This window comes from Ruditapes philippinarum, unplaced genomic scaffold (genome assembly GCF_026571515.1).
Source record: "Ruditapes philippinarum isolate M1 unplaced genomic scaffold, ASM2657151v2 ctg128_1_1_1_1, whole genome shotgun sequence".
In the NCBI taxonomy this organism is placed as follows: domain Eukaryota; kingdom Metazoa; phylum Mollusca; class Bivalvia; order Venerida; family Veneridae; genus Ruditapes; species Ruditapes philippinarum.
Window position 1 is genome coordinate 880,787 of NW_026861563.1, and position 27,081 is coordinate 907,867.

Consider the following 27,081-nt stretch of genomic DNA (forward strand, 5'->3'; position numbering starts at 1 on the left):
TTTACTTGACTTGAAACAGAAGAGAGGGACGACTAATATTATGAGCACAAAACTCTTTTAAAGGGACTCCACTGAGGTTGTCTGAACTTGAAATACATTTCGAGAATTTATATTTGATGTAAGTCTATCCTAATAAATTGTGTGCAAAATTTTATATCATTTGTTCGTTATCTTTTTTCTACAATAATCAAGTTTATTATGCAAAATGACCCGAAACAGGAAAACTATTTAACCTAGATCGGACTAAAAGTCGCACGATATATCAATTTCCCTATTTTCAGTTTTTAAGTGCCACAGTCTATGCTTTAGGACCTCATTGCAGCGCCTTTAAAATGCAGAAATTTGAAATACTTGCTATTAAAAATCTTTTCAGTTTGACTTTTTATCATCGATTCATCCAACGGTATTTGTCATAAAATGTATATTTTTACCTATTAGGTGAATGAAATCAAGGCCAACACTTCAAAAACCTACAATATCTGGACAATACTTTTCAATTACATGAAGGTACTTTGGTACTACCATTACTGCTACTACTACCCTTCCTGCTGCTGCTGCTGCTGCTACTACTACGACTTCTTACATCATCATCATTATCACCGTCATCATCATCATCCAGATGTATTTGAACCGGCCTATATAATTATAACCTTTACAAATATTTACATATGTATTACAAGTACAGACTAAGATACAATGACAATTCAAAATTGTTTACCCTAACAGACAAAACCAATAACGTAACAGTAAAAGTTTAAGAATTCTGTAACAGAACAATCTTTCTCAATGTTTTTGACGCACGAAATATCAATTATCACGCTAGTGTAAGAACTATCGTTTTTGTGTCAATACATTGCCGAAATAACTCGCAAGAAGTAGCGTTAAAGATTATAGGAGGTGAATCTATCGATAGTCAATATATGAAGCTATAAAATTTGTTCAAACATATGCTGCATGTGTCATTGATATATAACGCCGAGCACATAGCGTACGTATTGATTTGTGCTAGATCACATGACCTTCCGCCATTTGTGGCACACTATTAAATAGTTCATTGAAACAGATTATTGAACTACATGTACTTTTTATTCAGATATAAATATAGATATATTTTTATGTGCTCGCTTAAACAATGGCAGTATAATGGGGACTTTAGGACTGCAGATTGTTCTTGAAAAGATGTAAAGTATGTAAGTATAAAAACCGATATTGTATAATTATAACAAATCCGTCGAAAATATAGTTATCATGCAATTGTGTCTTCTTGCTCTTCCATAATAAGGAACTTTGAATTAAACATGAATTCCTCTTTACTTTGTTTTAAATGAAATTGTGAAACGAGTGGTTCAATAGACCTTATTTACATTTTGAAGTATCAAAGTAAATAAGTCAATTGTTGTATGGGTGTGATCCATTTCTTTCGGCATAGTACATTGTATAGGACTTTTGCTATAGGAGAGTATTAAAATACATGTACTCTAATAAGTTGATGTTCTATTCATCTTTCATAGCCGGTGTAATGAAAATTTGCAATTAGATATTGAATAAAAACAAACAGGTTCACGTTCCACGATCTAGTCGACGAGGGTGAATTAAAGCACTTAACCGGAGATCGAACTGCTGACCACATGCCAAGCATTAATCTGCCATGCCAAGGTGCATGATGGCTTTGCATTTTGTATTTTGGGCGCCAAAGTGTGGTAATGGTAACAACGTATTGGTAAATTACACAATTATGTAAAAAGCACACTTCGGGCCGGACTTATTCTCTTGAATTTAATCTTTTTCAAATTACTTAAAACAACTTCTTAGTATACGAAGACATACGAAGTATACGAGTGCAAGAATTACGCCCCTTTATCAGAAGTCAGATCGTATGTTGTTATGCGTGCGTTCCTGACAGCATTTTAACGTCCTTTTGATTTAAATATTTAAGTTCAGGAGAGGACAGAACCCTTCGAAACAAATAGTAAAACAAACGCGCAGACTCGATTTAATTGAGTCCGCTCATCTCACGCCACCCTAGCACCGGGTATTCAATACGCAACACTTAATCTATCGGAATCAATGATTCCGAAGGGACACTAGACCTAGATGCATGAAGTAATAGGCACCTTTTTACTGGTTTACAGCATAGTCATAGAGAATTCTTCTCCTTTGGTGAACTATATGGTTTGTCTTAAAAAAAGGCTATAATTTGAATTACACATGGCAAGGGAATATGCATTTTAGTGTTAAAAATAAGTAAGAATACAGTTTTGCACTGAAAAAGGTGTAGAATAATATGAAAAAATAAATAAATAGAAAAATATGGAGATTATGGACAAAAATATACATGTACATTTGTAATCTCATATTATAAAAAAAGTTCTGGAAGAAAAAAAAACAAATGTTTTATTTGTTCTATATAGTTTTGTTCATGGGTAAATGTTCTAGCATTGTCTTGATATGAAAGTCACCGTAAAGAAGTATATGAAGGCTTACGTTGATGTTTTGTAAGGTATGTAGGGGTGTACTGCAGGAATGAGGTGGCATCATATGCACAACAGTTGAATGAATGAAGGGTAGTTAGTGACAAAGTGGGGTATGAAGGTACTTTTCATATAGAAATGGTGATATCTTGAAAGCACTACAGTTGGTAGGACGACGTGTAAAATCTGCAGTTTACGACTTCAGAGGATTTCCTGCGTGGAAGTTTTTAGGCGGCTGAGTCTGGTCCTTTTCCAAGAAATTTAAATGAAGATAGCGTAGTATACTTATTGCAAGAAGGTTTCAATCACAAATAACTAACGCGATACAAAGTGACCAGTAAGGGTATTTGTGTAATATCTTTAGAGTTTCGCAAGATGCATGTTGTATCGGGATTGATAAGGTTTGTGTATCAAGGAAATTCGCGTGAGTTTTTGTGTGTGTGTGTGTGTTTGTTTTTTGTTTTTTTTTGACTTCATATTGTGTTTGTATCTTTTTTTCCAACAATGACTGTCAATGAATGCCATTTTAAAGATTTTCGGCGTGTTGTCGTACGGCTTGTTGTCGCGATGTCACATTGTCGCTGGGTTCAAATTGAAGGATTGGCTTATAAGCCAAGCGACAGGGCGCTTTGACGTGTTATTGCTAGCGACAGTGCGACAACGCGCCGTTTTGGCGCTTTGTCGAGTTGTCGCTAGCGCCGACTAGACGCACAAAAGCGTACCAAACCAGCCACCATAGTTCACAGTAACATGGCTCATCGCTACTGGCCGGCCCATGTTGCTGATTTTTCGTTATTTCTTTCAATACTTGGATCCTATACAATGTACCATGTTTCAGGCAAAAAGTTTACGATTCCAATGGTTCATACTTTCCAATGTCGCTTTTGTACTTGTACCAATAACGATATGCTTGCAGAAATTTATGACGCACTGTAGGAGCACATTTGTCTCGGAGCACATTTGTCTCACGAGGTGTGACCGATGTGTTCGTAAACATTCATATTTGCGACAAATTGGAAATGAGACAGATGTGTTCGACACACAATAGAAAGGACACTCGAAGCACATTTGTCTCACATTTTTCCATAAAATTCTTAAAAGGTATTAAAGTATGTGTCGAACCTACAGCGGTTAGGGACAAGTGGTATTATGAAATCACTCGGCCACGGAGGCCCTTAAATGATCTATTGAAGAAAATAAGAAGACCATTACACGTTTTGTTTTCATCAGAAATATATGTATAAAAAATCGTCATTTTCCAAGAATTGCGGCTTTCAGATCCGCCATTGAAAAAGCACAACATGCATGAGTTCCTAAAATAGTCCAGGTAATGCCATAATTATGGACTATCGGGCCACTCAGAATCGGGCGAGACGAGACATTACGATGAGACACGAAGCGAGGCACGATATTGTAACACGAGATCTCGCAATGTCAAGTACCCCGTGCCACGAGATTTCAGAAATGAATACATTTTTACTTCTTAGGATAGGGCAAGTATGAATTTATTAATATTCAAATAATGATTTCTGAGGAAGTTAGATGCTTGTAGCCCAAAGGAATTCGCTATAAATGTGAAATAATGCGTCATAAAAGTAGCAAAATGTAAACAAAGTAGTATTTTGACTACAATGCCTTTCAATGCAAAATTTCTAAATCACTTTTAACTGTACAAACTGCAAAAAAAGAAAGCAGATGAAAAAATGTTTAGGTAATTAGCCAATTAAATAGTAACTTTTTTAGAGCTATAAAAGTATATCAAAATAAAAAAAACTTTAATTTTATAGAATACAAATTAAAGCATTTTCAGGCATAATGGGCCCTTAAAGTGATTTTATGTAGACTATAAAGGGAATACTTACTTAGCGGTATATGACCTGGAACCTATTTCTTGTCTCGCGTCGACGAACGAGATGCGAAAGCGAGACGCGAGAATTCGGCGAGATGTGCGAAACGAGTCACGCTAGCAACCGATTACGGTGTTCCGTTTGGACATAAGTTAACATTTTTGTCTCCCTGAACAGCTGTACACAATGGCAGCAAAGGTGAAAATGAGAAGATGGTACGATGCATTAAAACACGATTGGCACGATGGTGAAATCACGATGGTGCGATGACACGATAGAGAAAATAATATCGCGTTTTCATCATCATGCCATCGCAGTTTCATCATATCGTTCCATCGTATTTTCACCATCGTAATATGGTCTTTCTTCATAGTAAACTTCACGTTTTTCATCATCGAGCCTTCGTTGTTTCACCATCGTACAATCGTTGTTTCGCGTTCGTACCATCTCACCATCGCGTTTTCATCAACGTAAGCCATCGTGCGCATCGCGCTGTCACCAGTGTACCATCGTGAACGGAATTTAGTATGTTTCAGTCTACGCCTTCAGGTTAAGGGCCAATCAATTTCTTGAATTAGAGATATTTTAATTAACAGTTCCTTTAGGTTTTTCAATAAAGAAGGGCATAAGCAAAACCTATTGATGAAATTACACATTGACATGAAGGTAAAACGGCGAACCTCGATTTATAAAAAAGAGTTTATTGACGTGGGGAAATGTGTGACAAATAATTCATAAAAAAATGACATGAGAAACAAAATGTGCTTTCTTGTCCCCTTAAAAACACTATGAAGACAAATGTGCTTTCTTGTCCCTTAAAAAACTTGATCGGAGCACATTTGTCACACAAATGAGTTTTTTGGGGTAGACATTTGGGGTCCCATTTGTCTCATGTGGGACAAATGCGACCGCATCCGTCTTACGTAAGACAAATGTGCTCCGAGACAAATGTGCTCCTACAACGCACTGTTACCGCATATTTTCATCAAAATATTGCAGCATAAAAATGTTTTTGCAAGCACAACGGGAAAAGTAAACGAGCTACAATAGAAAGTTATGTACCACTGTAATAGGCAAATATTTGCCTGTTATAATATGTTTACTATTCAAATATTGAAAAATAAATCGAAAAAATAGACAGAAAAAATAGGCCCCCGTGTTCACTAAGAATAGATCAGGATCATGTGATCCTGATTTTATTTTCATTGTTTTATGTTACTAAAATAAATCGTGTTTTGCTAGAATTAAATGGTAACTATTCAAAATGTAAAAAAAATGCTGATTTGCTAATAGCCCAAACTTCGTTGACTGATAAAGTCAACAAATAACAAAACAAATACAAAAATATTCGGATCAAAATAAGGATCAAAAAAAAATTTTAGGATCAGGATCAATATTTGGATCAACAGTGAAATGCCCATATCTTGCAAAATTAACAATAAATTAATTATAAAATTTCATAAACTTACTATTGCAAGTCCATTTTTATCAAATTAATAAGATGTTTTAACTACGAGGATAAACAATGAAAACTATTAGTTTTTAAATTTGATCCTGATCTTGATTCTGATCCTTTAATCATTGTAAAACATGGGGCCAGGGCCCGGCCTTTAGCGGTGACCCAATGTTACCTTACATAGCTGTCCCGCTGCCAGACTGTCCTGCTGTAACGCTGTCCTGATGTAACGCTACCACGCTGTCAGACTGTCCTGCTGTAACGCTGCCACGCTTGTCCTGCTGAAACGCTGTCCTGCTGTAACGCTGCCACGCTGTCAGACTGTCCTGTTGTAACGCTGCCACGTTGTCCTGCTGTAACGCTGTCCTGATGTAACGCTGCCACGCTGTCAGACTGTCCTGCTGTAACGCTGCCACGTTGTCCTGCTGTAACGCTGTCCTGCTGTAACGCTGCCACGCTGTCAGACTGTCCTGTTGTAACGCTGCCACGTTGTCATGCTGTAACGCTGTCCTGCTGTAACGATGACCCGCTGCCACGTTGACCTGCTGTAACGCTGATCCGCTGCCACGTTGTCCTGCTGTAACGCTGCCAAGTTGTCCTGCTGTAACGCCGTCCCGCTGCCAAGTTGCCCTGCCTTTACACTGCCACGTTGTTCTGCTGTAACGCTGTCCCGCTATCACGTTGTCCTGCTGTAACGCTGTCCCGCTGCCAAGTTTGCCCTGCTGTAACGCCTTGCCCAAGTTGTCCTGCTGTAACGCTGCTACGTTGTCCTGCTGTAACGCTGTTCCGCTGCCACGTTGACCTGCTGTAACGCTGATCTGCTGTAACGCTGACCCGCTGCGACGTTGTCCTGCTGTAACGCTGCCAAGTTATCCTGCTGTAACGCTGTCCCGCTGCCAAGTTGCCCTGCTGTAACACTGCCACGTTGTCCTGCTGTAACGCTGTCCCGCTGTTCACGTTGTCCTGCTGTAACGCTGTCCTGCTTCTACGTTGTCCTGCTGTAACGCTGCCACGTTGTCCTGCTGTAACGCTATCCCGCTGCCAAGTTGTCCTGCTGTTCCGCTGCCCACGTTACCCTGCTGTAAAGTTGCCACGTTGTCCTGTTGTAACGCTATCCCGCTGCCACGTTGCCCTGCTGTAATGTTGCCACGTTGTCTTGCTGTAACGTTATCCCGCTGTCACGTTGTCCTGCAGCAACGCTGTTCCGCTGCCATGTTGTCCTGCTGTAACGCTATCCCGCTGCCAAGTTGTCCTGCTGTAACGTTGCCATGTTGTCCTGCTGTAACGCTATCCCGCTGCCAAGTTTGTCCTGCTGTAACGTTGCCACGTTGTCCTGCTGTAACGCTGTCCCGCTTTCACGTTTGTCCTGCTGTCCGCTTCCACGTTGTCCTGCTGTAACGCTATCCCGCTTCCACGTTGTCCTGTTGTAACGCTATCGCGCTGCCATGTTGTCCTGCTGTAACGCTATCCCGTTGTCACGTTGCCCTGCTGTAACGTTGCCACATTGTCCCGCTGTAACGCTATACCGCTGTCACGTTGTCCTGCTGTAACGTTATCCCGCTGTCACGTTGTCCTGCAGGAACGGCTGTTCCGCTGCCATGTTGTCCTGCTGTAACGCTATCCCGCTGCCAAGTTGTCCTGCTGTAACGTTGCCACATTGTCCTGCTGTAAACGCTGTCCCGCTTTCACGTTGTCCTGCTGTCCCGCTTCCACGTTGTCCTGCTGTAACGCTATCCCGCTGCCACGTTGTCCTGCAGCAACGCTATTCCGCTGACATGTTGTCCTGCTGTAACGCTATCCCGTTGTCACGTTGCCCTGCTGTAACGTTGCCACGTTGTCCCGCTGTAACGCTATACCGCTGTCACGTTGTCCTGCTGTAACGCTATCCCGCTGCCACGTTGTCCTGCAGCAACGCTACCCCGCTGCAATGTTGTCCTTCTGTGACGCTAATCCGCTGCCACGTTGCCCTGATGTAACGTTGCTACGTTGTCCTGCTGTAACGCTGTCCCGCTTCCACGTTGTCCTGCTGTCCCGCTGCCACGTTGTTCTGCTGTAACGTTGTCCCGCTTCCACGTTGTCCTACAGTAACGCTGTCCCGCTGCCATATTGTCCTGCAGCAACGCTATCCCGCCGTCATGTTGTCCTGCTGTAACGCTATCCCGCTGTCATGTTGTCCCGCTGCCACGTTGTCCTGCTGTAACGCTGTCCCGCTGCCATATTGTCCTGCAGCAACGCTGTCCGTATGTATAGACTGACAAAACAGTGGAATGTTGAGGTATTCGTGCTCTACGGATGACCAGTAATTTCTGGTTATTCATGAAATACTTTAATTCTACGTTTCTTTGCAATTTAAACATTTAAATATCGTTACTGTAATAAAAATACTGAAAAGCAACAGAGGGAATTCTAGATTTGTTTTATTTTTAATTACTTGTTTTCATGTTAATTCATTATTTTTGCGTATTGTACATTTAGTGACGTAATTACGTATACTACCTGGTATTTACAGGATTTATTTTCGACGAGTGGTATGAAATATGATAATTATAATTCCACAAGATGAAAAAAAACCTGTATTCACATATATCTAAAAACTGGAATTTTCTGTTTATTATATACATTTTTTTCTTATATGGGAGACGTCCGCTTCAATTTTGTAAATTGGCTGAATTTAGAAGAAAGCAGACAGCAAGACATCAATTAATATACGGAAAATGTTTCACTGCAGTGAAAAATTTATTTTTACAGTGAAGATGCGGAAAATGAAATCAACAGAATAATCGCACGAAAAATCGACATGACGCAGCTGGGACTCGAACTAAGGGTCTCTAGATACCACTAACTCACAGCGGTCATTGCGTAGTTAGCAATAGCACGAAAAAGATCGGCTGCGGCGTGTCGATTTTTCTTGCGATTTTTCTGTGTATTATCTCCTTTCTTTCATATAAATTATATATGCAAAAAGCTTTTATAAGTTTATATTAATTGTTGTTGTTTTTGTTGCTGTTTTTGTTGTGCTGTTGTTTAAGAATATGTCATTTATATTAATTGTAATTTTATATGAACATATATCACAATACATGTGCAGTTTTTGCGACTCCGTTAATACTGCTATAGTGTCACATTGCTTTGATCTAAAATACATGTATGTGTAATCTTGTTATTTATGCAATATCCATTGATTAAAGTAAACAAAAAATCTGATTTTCTGTTACATTTAGGTCGGTAGGTAGACAGGTATAACATTTTTTTTCTTTATTTTTTTCTTCTTTTTTTTAATATATGCATGGATAAATAACAAGAAACATATATTTTAGTTCAAATCAATGCGACTAGCACACGTATGTGCCTAAATTTAGACAAAGATAATCAAAATGATGCGTCAATGACAAATTAATTCTTCTTTTGTGGTTGTGGATGGTATCGGTGTATATGATAAATGTTAAATAGAATATTATATTCGTATAGCTTCAGGACTTCAATGAATTCAGTTTTGAACTTACATCCTGTGTCCGCTATCTATAAAGCGATCGGACCTAAAACAAGTCTCTCGCGGAATGACACTATTCGTGGTCTTTCTTTTCAATCATTTTCAGCTATTTTCCATTGATCTTTACACTGGTTGCGTTTTTACTTCCACTGTTCACCATGCACTTAATTATTTCCGGAGCATTGTACGATTTGTTTTGCTAGTAATCAAATCATCCTCTTGAGATTGCTAAGTAACCTGCAATGTAATTAGTATGTTTAATAATAATTCCTTTTCTAGCAAATAGTTCACGAAAACGTGCCTTTTTGTTGATTTAATGATTAAAAGTTTGTTGATTTCTTTTTGTAATAATTTAGATGATAATGCATGCTTTTATTGTTTGTTTTTTTAATATCTGGTTTCATAAAACTTACAAATTGTTAACGACACTAGATTATTTTCCAGGTTGCTTAACCCAAAGTCAAAGCAACAAATAAACAGATAAATAAATGGATAAATAAATAAATAAATAAATTTGGGTTAGGGGGGAACTGTCCCAAAGATTTTTAGGTAAGGTTGGGAGTTATTTATTATTTATTTTATGCTCCACAAAGGGAGAGCATATAGTCGCCGCTTTGCCCATCCGTCCGTCCGAGCGCACGAGAGGGTAGTTATTGGGTACTAAATGGTACTAAATACCCAACAACTACAAATCCTACTCACTCCGTATGTATTGTTGGGTAGTTTCATTGATTGTTGGGTACTTTTTTACACAGTAAAATACCCAACAAGAATAAAAATGTAAGAATGTCTGTCCAGATGTCCGTCAGTCCCCATTTTAACTCACATTACTCTAATATACAAGAGGTATCAACAAGAAACTTTGTAGGTAGATAGATCCCATTTAGTAGAAGCGCGAAGCAAAAGAAACGTAACTTTGCCTTGCCTAATTTTGGAGTTATTGCCCTTTGTTCATTTTTACACTTTCAAGTTTGTCCGGGACAAAACTGAAACTACAAAGAATCGTTACTCTCCCTTGCCTAATTTTGGAGTTATTGCCCTCTGTTCATTTTTACACTGTGAACTTTTTCCGGGACATAATTCTGAAACCACAAGAGGTATCAACGAGAAACTTTGTAGGTAGATAGATCTCTTTGAAAAGAAGTGTAGGGCATAAGAACCGTTATTCTGTCTTGTCTTATTTTGGAGTTATTGCCCTTTGTTCAATTTTATACTGTGAACTTTGTCCGTGACATACCATGAAACTACAAGAGATATAACAAGAAGAAGTTTCTCTGTGTCCAAAACCTATTCGGGGAGCATCACCCGGTGCAACCGGCCCTTAATTGTTTAAATCCAGTCATCATTACTTTGAACCATCGTAATATATATATACTTACATTCAATGATGGTCGGTGTTTTTACAATAGGTAGGGTAAGGTTGTCACCAAAACACAGGATTTGTTTTAAGACTAATTTATATAAAATTTCAACTTATACACATATAGTTCCTCGTTGTTACAGATGATTGTAAAACAATGATTGAATTTTAAATAGAGGATATTGAATGAGTGTAAGTTTAATATTAAAGTAAATTTATTGAACGAGTTGAATAAAACCATATTATGCGAGCCTCTGCAACAAGTTCAATAAATTTAGTATTGAATTTACACGAATATAATATTCTTTTCATCACATATATTTAAAATAAAAACGTTGAACTGTTAAAAGAGTCAGTTTTCATTGTCGCGCCTATAGTGTAACGCTAGCATTAGCACGTTAACGCTATAGCGCAAATGGCATCATTACACTCCTGCACCGCGATTTATGTGATACATGTAATATGACTGTATTTATCACATGTATACCCGTGTCGATTTCGCGACTCCGTAATATGGTATTGCACGGCCGTGCATATATTTTGACGTGACTTCATTTACGTTATAAAGACGCGCTAAATGTTAGCGTTACACTATAGGCGCGTAAATGAAAAATGATTATTTTGCACTAAACAGTATGGGTATGTGATAAATAGCATATTATATTCTAGTAGGTTCATTGAACCTACACTCATTCAATATCCTCTATACATTTCTATTTCATATAATAAGTTGCATGAAAAAAATGACGTTTATAGATTAGCAAATGACGCAACGGCCGTTTAACAATACGCTAAACGGAACGTTTATTTAAATAAAATAAATAAAATCAGAATCTTTCTATTAAAACATTGCTACAGTTATAATAATGTGTAATATTATCTATAAGATGTAAAATAAACTGATATTGTGTATATAATAAATTGAGGATATACAAATAAACACTAACAATAGTATGGAAACCCTGAATGAAGAATAACAAGAATTAAGGGGAAACGCTCCCAAATCAACCTAATTAAGAAGCCTTGATGATGTTCCGGCCTGGAAACAACATGAACTACATGAATACAGCAATATACAATACAATATACATAGAATATGGATCTGTCATGTGATACAACATTTCTCATAATTAATTATATATGAGAAAAACTTACAATATATATGTATGTTTACCATGTATAGACTACATGTATGTATGTATGTATGTATACCAGCTCAATAATATATTTGAAAGATGCAAAGTTATACATAATGCTTTTTATACATGTATATATGTCTAATTCAACATACTTATGACCACGGGTTTATATTACAATATATCCGTGTTATGACGAAGTGTGATAATTATACAGAGTATAATAATAATTTAAACAATTATTAACATTATCAGTTGAATTCTATCAACACCTGCATTATACATATAGAAAAATATTTATGTTATCAGACTAAATATAAGTTGTAAAGATTTTAGCAGGATATATAGATTATATATACGTGCACTGCCTTTGAAAACATATCATTGTGGCAGATTTTCAAATACGCGCAAAGTTAATATTTTTATAATTTATATAACCGTAGGCCGTATTTAAAAAATATTTTGACATTAAAGTCCTGTTGTAAGCCGTAACCCAATAATTGTTTACCTTTCGATACACGTGGTTGAACGCGCCCTCTAGCGTCGTAATCGAGCAAATGTTACTGTTGTATTGTGTCGGAGAAAATGGCGACGGGAAAAGAAAGTAATGATGGAAATAGATTTATTGAAGATTCTAGTGTAATCAGACAAAATCCGGTAATTATCTTTATGTAATTTGTTTCACATCTTAATTGTGTAGAGACCATGATAAAAATTATTATGACATTTTGTGTGAAAGAATATAAAATCGCCTTTGTACTTTTATAGAAAGTTACGATTGGTAAAATTTTAAGAGGAAATACAGCGTGCAGTGTCAGAAATCTTGAGATTTCCACCAGATATGATTATTGTTGATAATGGTACGTTATATGTCTGTGTTTCTAATATAATTGTGTTTTATATTCTGGAATTATCATGTCAATTTAGGCAAGAATTACTCCGCGATCAATAAAAGCCCTCAGAGTTTATAATGTCAAAATTTTATTGTCGTGAAATGGTGGACCGCAAAAACCACAGATGTTCGTTTATTTAGAAGAATGTTTAACCCGTTCACAAACAAAAACATGTATTTTGTTATATTTCTTACTCATATGTATAAACGCCTGTGTAAGTTTGATGTGTTATTATTCAGCTATAATGTGATATTGCTTATTAATTGAGATGAGAATTCTTGATAACTATGGTATAATATAATTATATAATGAATATTTTATGTTTGTGCTGTCAATAGAATTGTTTTATTTGTATTAAGTGATGATGTGTCTATATAGATTTGCAATGTATTAAATAAAAGATTAGCATCACATGCTAAAATGGGATATAATTTTCTTGTAAACCCTTGTTTTAAATTTTGGAAAAAGAAACATATTTTGCTTTGTTAACAAGGCCTCTTATTATTGCAAGAAGATTGTGTGCTAAAAGAAATTTATAAAGACACAACAAATTAATTAATGATAATCAAATTTTTACCACTATTTCTCAAATCATTTCATATCAAGCTGGTAAGTTTTTATGTTAAGATTTATACAAGATGAATGGAAAATAAAGCACCAATTGAGTCTTTTCAACAAGATTAAAATATGTAACGTTTTTTTTTTTTTTTTTTTAAATTTTTTTTATTAAAATTGCTCAGCATTTTTGTTTACGAAAAGCTAAAATGAGTCATTATATTTTGCAGACAAATTTTGCTCTATCATAATGTACATAGTTGTATGTCTCCAGATTAACATTTCAAATGCATTCTAAGACTTACACCAAGAGAAAATATTGTAAACATTCCTCTGCATAATAAATAGTCTGTTACTGCTAGAGTGTAACACAATGTTTCTGAAATCATATAATTGTTAGCATTTTATATTAGATGCTGTATGTTGATTAATCTGTCAGTTCAGATATCTGTTTATATTATTTTATAAATATTTAATCTGTTTATATTTTGTGTGAAGTATATTCACTGGCTCATTCTTACATGTATTTGTAAAGATAAATTCTTATAGGGGAATAAGCCTTTCTATCATTATATGTTAATTTTAATAGTTTGTAATTCCAAGATTTTTTAGTAGTTATCTATAATATCTAAGACTATCATGATAGTATGAAATGTATGTTTTTTTTGTAGTCATTTCAGACTGAAAATTTAGCGTGACAATAAATCAATTCCGAGTATATCTTTGAAGTTAGTCTTCTGAGAGATTTTTCAGAAAGTTGTTTATTTTTGGAACTGTGTAGTTGATATATAGTGTATTAACAAGCAATTAGATGGACTTTAAGATAGATTTATGGATGTCTTTGGCGTTTACTTAAAAGGATAGATATATTAGGATCGAAATTTAGTATAACAATTCCATACAAAATTTTTTGTGCTAATTTAGACATTAAGTATCTAGTATATAAGGATTGAAATTTAGCTTCACAAATATTGATTCTACCATAAAATAGGATGTGAAAAGTTCAAAACCTTAAAAAAAAGACAGCCAGCCTTTTAACAGTTTCAAAATGATTTCAATTAGAGAGACTGTTACAATCTGATTTTCGATCTGTGATTATTTTGGGTTATAGGAAAGGACATCTGGTGTCAGCCTATCACAAATGTCATTCTCAAATTTTGAGCACTCAATTAAATAGAGGATATTTGTTAAGTTCAGTGTAAGATCGGACTATATTTCACCAAGTGAGCACCTAAAGGTTTATTTCACGAGTGGTGCAACCACGAGTGAATTATCAAATTTAATTCACTGATATATTTTTATAAACCATCGAAAAGCATGTAATAAATGAACGTATTATATCATTGTGAAAAAATTCAGTGGATTTTCATAAAATTAGTCACATAAATGATAGAATGCTAATTGTTTAAAGATATTAAAAAAGTCAATTGTGTAAAGTCCGTTCCAGACACACTATCAATTTGTCTCTGAAAAAGGAAATGAAAATCATCTCTAAAATAATTTTTTTACCTAATTTTGAAAATTTTATGATGAAGAAATATAAGATGAAGAGTATAATAATCTGTAGAATAAAGAAAACAATTTTTGAAAGATGTTTAAATACGCTAATTCAACACCTAAGTACAAACTCATTTGTAACCTCAGAACTTTATTGATTTGTAACTTTAGAATGCATTTTCAGTTACAATTACAGTAATGTTTATTATCAGATATTAAAAAAAAAACGCTTTGTGTAATTGGAAAATTGTATATTAAATATGATATATATAATTCATTTATCTACATATTTGATATTTACCCAAGATAATTGTCAGACTAACACCATTACACCTTTTAAAACTTATCAACATTCATGTTGATTTTATCAGAAGTTTCCTCATTAATTTTCACAGGAAATGGCAGAAGTATCGGACTAATCCTATTAGTATATGGTTTGGTATTTTGATATTATAAAATATACAACACAGATTGTGATAGATTATTTGTACACATAGTGTGAACAACACTACCATTATACTGTTTACATTGTTGATCACTATAGACAATATTATTGTAATAAAATGCTAAAGGCATGGACTTAAACATTGCTGGCTTGAATATATATACTGGTAAAAACACGTCTTGGTAAAGATAAGTCAGGTCTATATAATTATTCTACATATATCGAAAAGTCATATGATATGTCAGTGAAAAACCACCTAATATAACAATTGTTTATATTTTTAGAATTTTGTGGTTAGTTTTTAAATCATTTGATCAGATTATTCATTCTCTTAAAACATTGTTATTTTTTTTAAACAACAAAAACAGGATGTGTAGAAATCTTGGGAGATTTTTCCAGCTTAAGTGTTCTCATAATTAACTTGATCTTTACTTCTCATTGTATAAAAGATGTAATTTTGTGTAATTAATGTATGAAGCATAGTCATTGAGTGAGTGTAAAGTGTAGTGGTGTTTTAATATAAACTTCACTGGTGCTTTTAATCTTAATATTGATCTACTTATAAGCTTTCCCATTTCATGGAATGCATGTCTATAACTTTCATGATTTTCTTTCAATTTTTCAGCTGTGTTTGTATATAAAATAACAAACATTTGCTTAAACCTCTAGTTTTGCTATATCATATAGTTAATGTATTCTTGGACTAGCACCTGGGATATTTTAGCTTGAGTAGATAGGTAAGTTATTTAGATAGATGAATATTTTGTTCGATTAATCACAGGTAATTATTTGAGCCAGGTAACTTATGTATAGTAGGTTAAGTTTAGAACACTTATAAGGTAAGAGTTTAGGCAGAATGTTAACTATGTGTACATTAGTGTTTATTTCATACAGTTCTTTACTCTTCTCACATTTCAATGTTACTATACTAGGTTAACTTTTATAATATTACAAACAAACATTTTAAAGATGATGATTTTGACGTTTAGTGAAACCAATAATTTGTTTTCAGTCCAAAACATTCATGTAAGTTGACACACGCCTTTGGTATCATTGTTAAATGGTGGCACCTTTTTACTTGTACTTAGATTGAAAGGAGAAGACTGTGGAAATGTTTAACATCTATTTCATGTCCAGTAAGATTGATTGTGTGGTTATGACAGTATTATGAAACCTTACCAATGATTTCCTTAATTGAAAATTCTTTAAAATGAATTAACTTGCTCCATTAAAATATAGCACTTAACTTTCTTTTATTACATTTATCAGTAATAGGTCATAATATAGCTTATGTTTTACTTGACTTAAAAATAAGACTGTGAGGTGTGTAGTTTATAAGCTATCTCTCTTAAGATCTACAATCTTTGAATAATGGCCGTGTCTGAAATATAAGATACAAATGTATATCAGATCTGTAAGATATATGTCATATATATCATATAAAATACATTAAACAGCTGTTTTAGTTATGGGATAAATAACATTTTTTGTTTGAATTGAAAGATTATGTTGCATCTTGATTTAACATTATACATTATTATACTGATAAAGTATACTTATAAAGTGCAACTGTACATTTATCTTTTTTTAAACACAATCCAAATTTCACTGATGATTTATTACACTGTCAGTACTAAGTACCAATACTTAACTTTTTGTATAAATTTAAAATCTGTTAAATGAAGTATCCACACATCAAGAATAATATGATCCTACAAATATGTTCAAATGTAAAGAAAAGAAATTACAAAATTGTATCAGTGGTGTTGTAAATTGTGTGTCAGGAAAGTTTTAAATTATTATCTTTAAAGATTATCTGTTTTTGGTTTATTAACCCATAGCTTGCTGGTTATGACTGAATATACTAGTGCAACCAGTGCAAGGTCACTAATGTGTTTTTCAATCAGTATTTTAAGATAATAATCTGCCTATCTTTGTTACATTTATTTATCTGTTTAATTATGGTTCTGATGAAGGTCATAAAGTGACTGAAACTAGTTGACTCCAATAAAATATTGTAAACTTGCCTTGGTGTATTACTCTTTATTTTGAACTTGCATTGGTTATTTATGAGACAGTTCAAGACATAAGCATTTTCAATATCACTTTAAAAAAAAGTTAATTCAGTGATTTTTCTCACTTAATTGGGAAGAGGCCTTAGCCGCTCGATTTTGGGAAAAATTATCGCTAAAATTGCTAATTTGGGAATTAAAAAAGCAGGTTTAACTTCTGAATTTGGGAAAACTGCATGATTTTAAAGAAAATTTCAATTGGGAAGAGGCCTTTTATTGGAGTCTGTTAATCAAGCAGAAAAATCGCTGTAATTATAATTATGTGTTAAGCCAAATATTATACAAATTTAAATGAACTTCTGTTGCATACAAAGATAAGATTAGTGAACCTGATGAAGATTGTGTTGGTTTCCCTGTACATATTGAATGAGTTTGACCTTTGTCTGAATGATGGTCAAAATTTATTCATATTACAACACAAAAATATAACATATCCTACATTTTTATTTGTCTTTTAAAAGCATCATGAGTAATATAAACCATATAAAAAGATCATTAAAAATAATGTAATAGATATATAAGTATATGACATTTTTTACAAATATTTTATTTTTTAAGTACTGATAGATGATTTCCACCATTGATGGCATTTCTATTTCAATCATCATACAAGTTTTGTCAGCAATGTTAATACAGTGTTGGAGAAACATTCCTGCTAAATGATATTGATTTTCTTTCCCACTTTCCTGACATTTAAACAATAGATGAAATGTTGTTCACCACTTCTGAGATATCATTTAGCAAATGTTTTAAGTTTGCACCAGTGGAGAATCATGACAATAAATAAATGATTCAGTATAAATGAGTCTGTAAACAGCTAGCTTGTAGGCTATGATAGAGATTTGTGTGCTTACAGGAAAGTCTGATGTGTGTGTTATTGTCTGTGAATTGTTAAGAAATCATTTCTTTATGATTTGTAAGCTCAGTGGTTTTTTTTCGTAACTACTACCCTAAAAATACACTGTTCCCAATGTCTTTATTGAGTAATTTTATTTGTAGCTGAAAAAATGCATAATAAAAATTTCAAATTTAGGTCAAAATAAGGCATTTTCCCAATCAGTCTGGTACCAGCACCATTCCTAAAGTAGAGAAAAAAACGCTGAAGCTTTAGTTGTTACATTTTATAGGAAATCTTAAAATATCACCAGTCCTACACTATTTAAAGTTATTTGCATGTTTATCTAACCTTCTTGAATACATTTTCTCTGTAGCATTATATAGTGTATAAAAAACTATATTATATGTTGAGAAGTTGTCAGAAGCTTCTCTTGCAAGGAATGGGGAGAAAATAGTTAAATACTCATGTACCTGCATGACAGTTTATTAAATAATGTAAAAAATCAAACTTGTTGGATCATTTAACTTGTAAAGACTGCAGCAGTTCTATATCAATGTGTATAACACACATTTCACAAGACTCTTACTAATTACCTCATTTGTATTTTCTATCTGTCACTCACATTTAATAGTGAACAAATTGCTGTCAGGGGGTAGTGAAAAAAAAAATGAAAGCAGACATGTTTTTATCTTTTTAAGGGAAATTGAAAGTTTCTTTTTTTGAAAAATAAATATATGAAGGGGGGTATGGGGTGATTAAATTTTTAATCTTTTATGTTAAAGAGGGTTGTGGTTTTCCGGTTTATCAATGCACAGTGCAGTCAGTGATGCACTTAGGGAAAAGTTGGTGGGGATGAATAAGCAAAACAATGTGGGCAAGCTCTTAAGGTTAAAATAGCTTTAATGGTAAAAAAATAATAGTTTCTAAAAGTACATGTTTAGTATTGAAGTGGGTTGCATCCAGATCGGTGAAAATCAGTCTTCAAAAAGTCAAATTTAAGAAAAATATATTTTTATGTATTTTTCAAAATATGACATAATTTTTTATCGCAAAAATTCTACCCCTTAAAAGGATTTCCTGTGAGGTACAAATGTATGAAAAAAGGTTCTAATTAAATTTACTGTTACATGTTACAAGTTATGTAATTTTTAATAAACATGGAAAAAATAAGAAAGGACTTTAGTATTGAAAAATTATATAAATGTTATGCTAAATATTTTTATAATCACTTATTATTTTGCCTTTTTTTTTTTAATAAATTTTAAATTTTTTCTTAAAGTTGTATAAAGTATATATCTGCATTTTTTTGCTTGAATTTTGGGAAAAAAAAAAACTTGGGGGCTTGTGGGGGTTAATTGCCCTTAAAAACAAAAGGGGCAAAGCAGGAAATATTTCCAAAAGGATAAAACCCGTTTTAAAAAAAGCCCGAATAAAATTATTAATATTTTTTTTTTGTGTTACATACAGCAAAAATTAAAGTTTCAACTCTTTTGAAAAAAACCAAAAAATTATGTAATTTTAAATTTATAAAAAAAAATTTTCAAAATTGCGATAGAAGTTAGGAAAAATTCTTTGATATGAAATAAGACAGCATTAAAAGGGACTTTGATTTTACATCACAGATAGGGTTATGATGGTTATTGTATTAAATTTCATTACCCCCTAAAAACACATTTGTATACTTTAATACATTGAAGTAATGTTTATTTTTATTTCATGGCCTGAACAAAATCTATTTGTTTTCATTTTCGTTTTGTTCAAAAAAAAAAAAATATCTTTAGTTTCTGACAACAAACTTTCAAGACAGAATTACATCAGATTAGCCAAACTTAGGAATGTTGATGAAAATAAATTGAATTAGAGAGAAATAAACAAATCTCATTTTCCTGTTCATCTCCCATAAAAATTACATTCTCCCTGTGCTCTATTGTCTGATAGAGTTGTATGAATAGTATTGTTATTTTATTCTCAGCTATTCCTTGGAATTTGTCCTCTATTGAAACTCTGCTCCCTATACATAATTAATGGGATAAAGCCATGTAATCTTTATCTAGGAATATTGTAAAGAGAAAAAGGGGAAAAATGCCCTAGATTTCTATTCCCAAACTAACAAAGGGGTTGGTTGGGTACATTGCCCCCAATAAGATTTTTTTGCTAAAACAAAAAAATGGGAACAATAAAAAGTTGCAGTTTCCTTTTGGGAAATTTGGGGAAGAAAATTTGAATGAAATGGGAAAAATTTTTTTTATAAAAAGTACTGTTTAAATAGGGAAAAGTTTGAAAATTGATCCCACAGAAAAAAAAACCCCCTTTTTAAAACCCGCCCTTAGTTTAACCATTGTTTTAGGTGACCTTTTTAAATGACAATAATCCAAATCAAATAATTATAATATTACATGACATATCTTGTATTGTCACATTATTTTTGGAATGAGAATAATGTAATTATAAGGATGACAACAAAGGCCTTAATATTCTATTGACGTAATTGTGTCTGTGTTTTAATTAAGAACAAAAATCAAGCTAACATATTATCCTACAGTAATGATATTAACACTGACAATACATGACTTATTTTTCCATTTGTTCATATCATATGAAATTATAACATGTTGTAATGTATGTAAAAATATGACAAAATTACCTAACTTTAAATCCCAGTGCTTTGTCAGATATTTTTTTTTACCTAGACATTTAACGCTAAGGTCTGAACCAGTCATTAAGCCAGTTTTTCTCCCAAAAAATAAAAGCAAGAGAAAAAATGTGTTTGGTTGAAAAGAATTAATTATATCAAGCCTTTATAAAATTTATTTAATGCTAAAACAAAATCGTAGTTTGGATATTTCATCAAGTTTTTCCTGACTCCAGAGCAAAAGAAATCCTGGCCCCTTATTATACTTATTATATAATTAAGTGTGGGGGTAGGGGCGGCGGGGACACCATTGCATCATGGAGTTTTGGATAAGTAAATCTAATAAAGATAATAAAATAAACCCACAGTGTAGGATGATAGATAGCTGAGATGTTGTGAATTTAATGTTCTTTGTTTGCAGTTATAATTATTCATATCTAAATGTAATAGTAAAATCAGCAAGGTGGCTCTAGAATCTATTGCACACTGTTTAAATAGTGAATAATTTACTAGACAAATAACATATGTTTCCCATGTAAATAATTCATGCACAGTTTTTACCACAAATCAAAGGGTTTCTTTGTTATGCCATGCCTTTTGAATGTGTTAAGGGAATAAGTCATTTGACAGTAAGTGGATGGTGAACAAGAAATCTTGTTGATCTTATCACATTTGTATGATTATTTTATATTTAATTTTTTTGTTTTTGGGCAGTTTTTTTCTGAGAAAGGAATGGTTTCTATGCCTTCTATTTTAGTAACCACTATAAACATTTGCCTAGCTTTAATGTAATACTAGGTAATGGACTGAGGTTACTTTGGTGTCCACACTATCTGTCACTGTCAGTGTTAGTTTGTGTATCAAATACATGAACAGTATGTTATTGAGTAAATGCTCCAGCACAGAGTCTTGGGGTCAGTCTGATTATGACTGGTTGTTGGATTTTTTATCGTATTAAATCGACTTGTTTCATAAGGAAGTAATAACTGTCTGTTGTACAAGATATCAGTAACAAAAAGAAAACTAGAATCAGCTGAACTGTATGAGTTTTAGGATAGATTACATGGGAGGTTGTGGTAGGAAAGTCATTCTTACAGTCTGTTTCATTATATGATTAACTGGTACATTATTTACTAATAAACTAACTGTCCTGAAACTGTAATAGTCATGTTTACATTAATGATTGTATATACTTATTCATAGCTGCCACTGGTAATTAATTGATGTGGATGACTCTCTAAAGAGACTGTTAAACATGTTTTGGTGTAACTATTTTTAACAATTTTTAGTGTGTAATATTCAGGAACACTTCGAGGGCTCAGCGCAAGACTATTCTAACTCAATATTTTTCAGAAAATGGTTTTTTGACATTTTCTTGTAAAAATTCCTTCAATGCATGTTCTGTTAAAAAGACATAATTAATTTCCCACTAATTTTAAAGTTTTACACATTTTAAGAAAATATTCTATCTGGTGATATAATATATTCAGTGCAAAACTATTCTAAGTCAAGTTAGAATAGTTTGACAATCACTTTAAAGTTAAAACCTGGATATTCTTTTATGCAAGACTATGCTAACTTCAAGTTAGAATAGTCTAGCGAAATAAAAGATGCTGTTAACAGGAGTTATTGCTATTGGAACTATTCTAACTGAAAATAAACAAAGATTGATGATGTCATCACAAGCTTTCATGATGTCATAAATTTCAAGAATATTTATGACACTTCTTCTATGATCATATTTTACAGAATTTAACAGTTTTAAAACATTCTGATGTGTTTTGCGTGTTTTTTTGGTTGTTTTCAAGATGAAGAAAATTTGTATCCTCATTTATTCAGTCAATATCAAAGATAAAAGATTAATTTTTCTTGCATCTCAGACAGGCTTATCTACCGTTTACATCGGTGTTAGAAAACTCTGTCTTACACCCCCCATGTAAGACAAGTCGCGTGCTTTAGATGACGTCATTGATGGGCGCCTTTTATGAATGAATCGCGTTCTTAAGATGACGTCATTTTTCCGTTATGAATGAAGTTGTATGTTCATACGCTACTATGAGAAAAAAGTGCGTAATGAGAATATTAGTTTTCATAATTTCTGTTCCGAAAATAATTGACATGTAATATGCAAGAAAAAGAATCAAACACCCGCTGTCGGTACAGACGGGAAAATCTTGCTCTCGGGTAACTGTTAAGCGGAAACTCGGCAGAGCCTCGTTACCGCTGTAAACAGTTACCCTCGAGCTAGCTATTCCGGTCTGTACCGGCAGTCGGTGTAAGATTCTTATAATTTTACTGACTGCATGACATTTCAAATTCTCTGTACAAAGAATAAAAAAAATAGAAAATCAAAACTCAGTATTATCCAATATTAGAAGAAATTTTACCTTTTTAGTCTAGAAATTTTAACTTTGTTTATAGAAATGATGAATATTCAATTTGCCTACATTAAGATAAGCCGTTTATGGCCAATCAAGTTCAATGGATGGAGAAGGTGATATTAGTGCTCCTGAGTCACTGGCTTTTAGTAAAATTTCAGTAAAAACAACAGAAGAATAAAAACAGCTTTATGTCAATACAATTATGCAAAAATCATCTCTAAATTAAATCCAATTAAAAAAATTTTTTTATTTGAATGAAGTGTTGCCAGTATGCACAAATTATTTACCTTTATTTAGGAAGTTTTGAGGTGTATTAAACTGTTCAAAATTTCTTGGGTTAAGGAGACCACTGTAAAATACCCATATCTTGATCAAAATACACTGTTTCAAATTATTTGTGTGTCTCAAAAATTCTGGACAATCACAATAAATAGGTAACAAAGCAAATTACCCTCACTGATGAAACACTTAAGCATTCACATCCATATGGTGTATGGTTTGAGTCCCCATGTTCCCATTTTTAATTGGGAAGTAGTCCCAACTAATGTACTAACAAACCCAAAATTTCCAACCATACAGGGTAACTCCCACTGCAGTGATCTTCATTTCTGTATGTAAACATTTGACTGCTTACAAGTTTTATCATCATTATTATACCAACTGTGCAATGAATACTTATATGTTATAAGGTTTTTTTAAAATTCTATTCAAATACTCATATGGAAAAGAAAATGGAACAAGCAAAAAGGCAACAATATGCCTGTAACAATATTAAAAATAGTATAATATTAAATCCTGGGATTAAGTATGCAAAATGGGCAGTGATATTTTCTGACAATCAGTGTTTATGAAAGCATGCAGTTTTTATAGAAAGGTTCTTTCCAGTCTGACTAAAGTTTAGATCTGATTGTCTCCGTATTTTTTTAATTTTCATTGTAATTTGGATTTCCCAGGAAAGCTATTTTTAGCAATGAAATCAAACCGTCCTTTACAGATAGGAATAAGACAAAGTATCAAAATATCATTTTCTGTTTAGCATCGATATAAATAAACATATTGTGATTTTTTATAGAAAAAAAAATTGTTTGAAGTAATGTGAAATACACTGGAAATTAATGACTACATTTTTAATGGGCATTGTTGTTTTGCCAGTTTACCTGCCGCCTATATGGACAACACCATGTTTGTCCTCGAAATTGTGAAAATGACCTACTCAGTAATGGTTTTTCCAGCCGTTTAAATTAGAAACCATTTGGGTTTTAAAATTGTGTAAGCTCATCGATAATTGGCTGTTTGAAAGGTTATGAGAAAGTGACAACCTATTGGTGGTTGTCAGATCCTAATGCGTAGTGTAATTAGGAGCTGATTTTAATCATATTGGAGCCCATTCTTACATTTGCATGCAATTTATGTGCAACTTTTTTGTTTTTCATAGTGAATTTATATTGCCTCCTATTTGTTAAAGAAATTTATAATTTGTTTGGTAGTTGGGTAAGAAAAGGGATGAAAAATCAGAAGAAACTCTTTATAGCAGTTTGTCTCTTACCAGTACTCCTTTAAAGGTTCTTATTATTCCAGTTCAAATAACATGATTTAAGTTTTCAAGCCTGTACATAATTGTTTCTTTCTTTGTATTTAGAAAAGTATACTTAATAATACTTAAGATATTTATCTAGAAATACAATTTAATCAGAGTTATGTGTTTATTAATTTTGAATTTTTGAAAAAATTTTTATTTTAAAAACTTCCAGAACTTTCACTGAATTTATGTATCTTCAGCAACCTTTATTGCTTACAGTAAAAATTATTTTGTTTTGTATAATTTATTTCTTAAAATAAGGATTGTTTTTACCAAAACAGCAACATTCTTTTACATTATGACAAATAAGTAATACTATGTAATATTATGACATTTAATTACTACTAAAATATATCTTCTAAAGTTCTAAAGAGTTTCATTTAATTTTGTGTTAAGTATAATACACTTTTAAAATGTCAGTTTCTAAAAAATTGTAAATTTTGATTGGCAAACTAATTGTAAAATTCAAAAAGTGTTTTCCTGGTGCATAATTGTCAATTTTATTATGTTTCAATAGTGTCTATCATGCATTTATTGAACTTATATACATATTAGTTACTGGTACAAATGTTAAAAGAATAAAATGTTTCCTTAGATAAAAATATTTCAGTTATTTTAAAGTGGGGTTTAGTATAATTATAAGATTGAAATATATTTCATAAAATGAACACCTGATGCGATATTTTGACACAGCCACAAGTGATAAAATAACACCATTATAACATTAAATGAAATATAATTTGATCTACCAATTGCAAAATAGTTATTTCATCTATTTTTTAAAGGTTTTAAGGCACTTTGATTTTTGTCTGTGTATCATCATAATATATATTACTTTATCACATTATGTTTATATTCAAAAAATAATTCTGTAGTATTTCATGAATTCTGTTTGATTTTTAACTTATGTGCAAATATTTAAGTGCTTAATTTCTCATCATTATATCACATTATACTAATGACTAAGTGTATTTCTCACAATATGTCCATTTATTACATGCTTTTCAGTGGACAGTAAAATTATAAAATATAATTATCACAGTAGCCAGACTATATCTAAATGCGGATGAAAAGAATATAACTTAAATACATAGAAATACTGTCCGATTGCTAATACACACCATAATATGAGTAAAATGTGCTTGAATACGAAAAAACACATAAATATCTAGTTTATCTACACAGTCATATCATTTTAAAAATGTAACATTATTTCGTAAAAGTTTACAGGATTATTTCTTAACAAGAACTATGTGACATGATGATTTTATGACATCATTAATGAGAGCGCATGTCTTTATTTGGCAAAAGTCAGGAAAAAATATTAAAAACCGATAAAAAGCATGGAATAAATAGCAAATTTGTTTTTTATATGCAAGATCATATTATATTTTGTAAAATTATAGTCACAAAACAATTTTTTTTATAAATTGAATTAATGATATTATGATATATCTTTTAAATTTGCAAAATGTCTAATGTGTTAGTAAGTAATTTCTCAATAACATAATGTATTTTTTACCAGTACCTATTTAAATTAAAAATAAAAAAGAGACTTAAAGCTGCATGCCTCCAGATGAACCAAAATATTTCAATAAAACCAAACTTGGAACAAAAAGTATTCAGATTTCAAGAAAAAGTAAAAAGATTCAAGATAAAAGTAACAATTCCATGTTATGTGCGATTTATGACTGATTTTGCAGTATTTTCAACCTTAGTTCTATTGCATTACTAACACAGGGCTATTTTTAGCATATTTTGACCTATTTTTGGTAATTTACACGATTTGTAAGTGCTGTTTTGCAATGTGAAAGTTATTTTCTTTTTTCCACTTCACAATATTTTACTTTATAAACATTTTCAAATTTTTCATGAAAATCAGCATGAATCTGGAGGTGTGCTGCTTTAAAGGATTGTAAAATTCCTACAATGGAGGGGTTAAAAGCAGTCCTTTAATTGTGCATCAACAAGGATGCATTCACAGCCCAAGCATGCATGCAATGCTTTCTAGCACAAGTACCATATGTTCATCATTTCATTATTTGTGTCATTGTAGTCAGTTTTTTTTACATGGGAATGTGTATAAAAACAAACGATATGACTAGAATGAAAATTATTATCCTATTCTTGTGTTTGATGAGATAATAAGTCAAGGTTGCCATCACTTGTACCTGCTATATATTTTAGTAGGGTATAAATTACTGATAATTATGCAAATATGTAACAATATCAAATTATACTATAATTATAATATGGTCTTAAAACAGCCCCAAACCATAATATGCCTTCAAAAAATATTATTTAAGAAATCAAATTTATTTTCAGAAAGTAATCATATATTCTAACTTGATAGATAAAAGACATTCTTAACTTTCAAGTTATTGCAAAAGTAATCTATCTTAAGATAGAATAGTTTTGCACAAGATTTA

At 32.5% G+C, this 27,081-nt stretch overlaps 2 protein-coding genes across 2 annotated transcripts in view; one reads left to right on the plus strand and one right to left on the minus strand.

Annotated features, from left to right (window-relative positions):
- Positions 1–493: 493 nt before the first annotated feature.
- LOC132716170 (uncharacterized) lies at positions 494–7,879 on the minus strand. The gene is made up of 5 exons (XM_060699378.1): positions 7,752–7,879; positions 7,342–7,525; positions 6,732–6,949; positions 5,955–6,635; positions 494–635 (listed from the first exon to the last, which is right to left on the minus strand). Exons 1-5 carry the CDS (start codon positions 7,877–7,879, stop codon positions 494–496), a joined length of 1,353 nt encoding a protein of 450 aa, XP_060555361.1.
- Positions 7,880–12,279: 4,400 nt separating this feature from the next.
- The window catches only part of LOC132716171 (uncharacterized), a 29,158-nt gene continuing 14,356 nt past the window's right edge, over positions 12,280–27,081 (plus strand). Inside the window, exon 1 of the mRNA XM_060699379.1 lies at positions 12,280–12,417. Coding sequence (XP_060555362.1) covers positions 12,346–12,417 — 72 coding nt within the window. The 5' untranslated portion in view covers positions 12,280–12,345. The remainder of the gene's footprint in view (positions 12,418–27,081) is intronic.

Excerpts from the sequence above, each read along its gene's own strand:
- LOC132716170 (XM_060699378.1), bottom strand. The coding sequence starts at position 7,879 with ATGGCAGCGGGACAGCGTTACTGTAGGACAACGTGGAAGCGGGACAAC. Across the intron at positions 7,526-7,751 it reads CAGCAGGACAACGTAGCAAC|GACAACGTGGCAGCGGGATA; the intron begins GTTACATCAGGG and ends GCGTTGCTGCAG. Across the intron at positions 6,636-6,731 it reads CAGCGTTACAGCAGGACAAC|CGTTACAGCAGGACAACGTC; the intron begins GTGAACAGCGGG and ends ATAACTTGGCAG.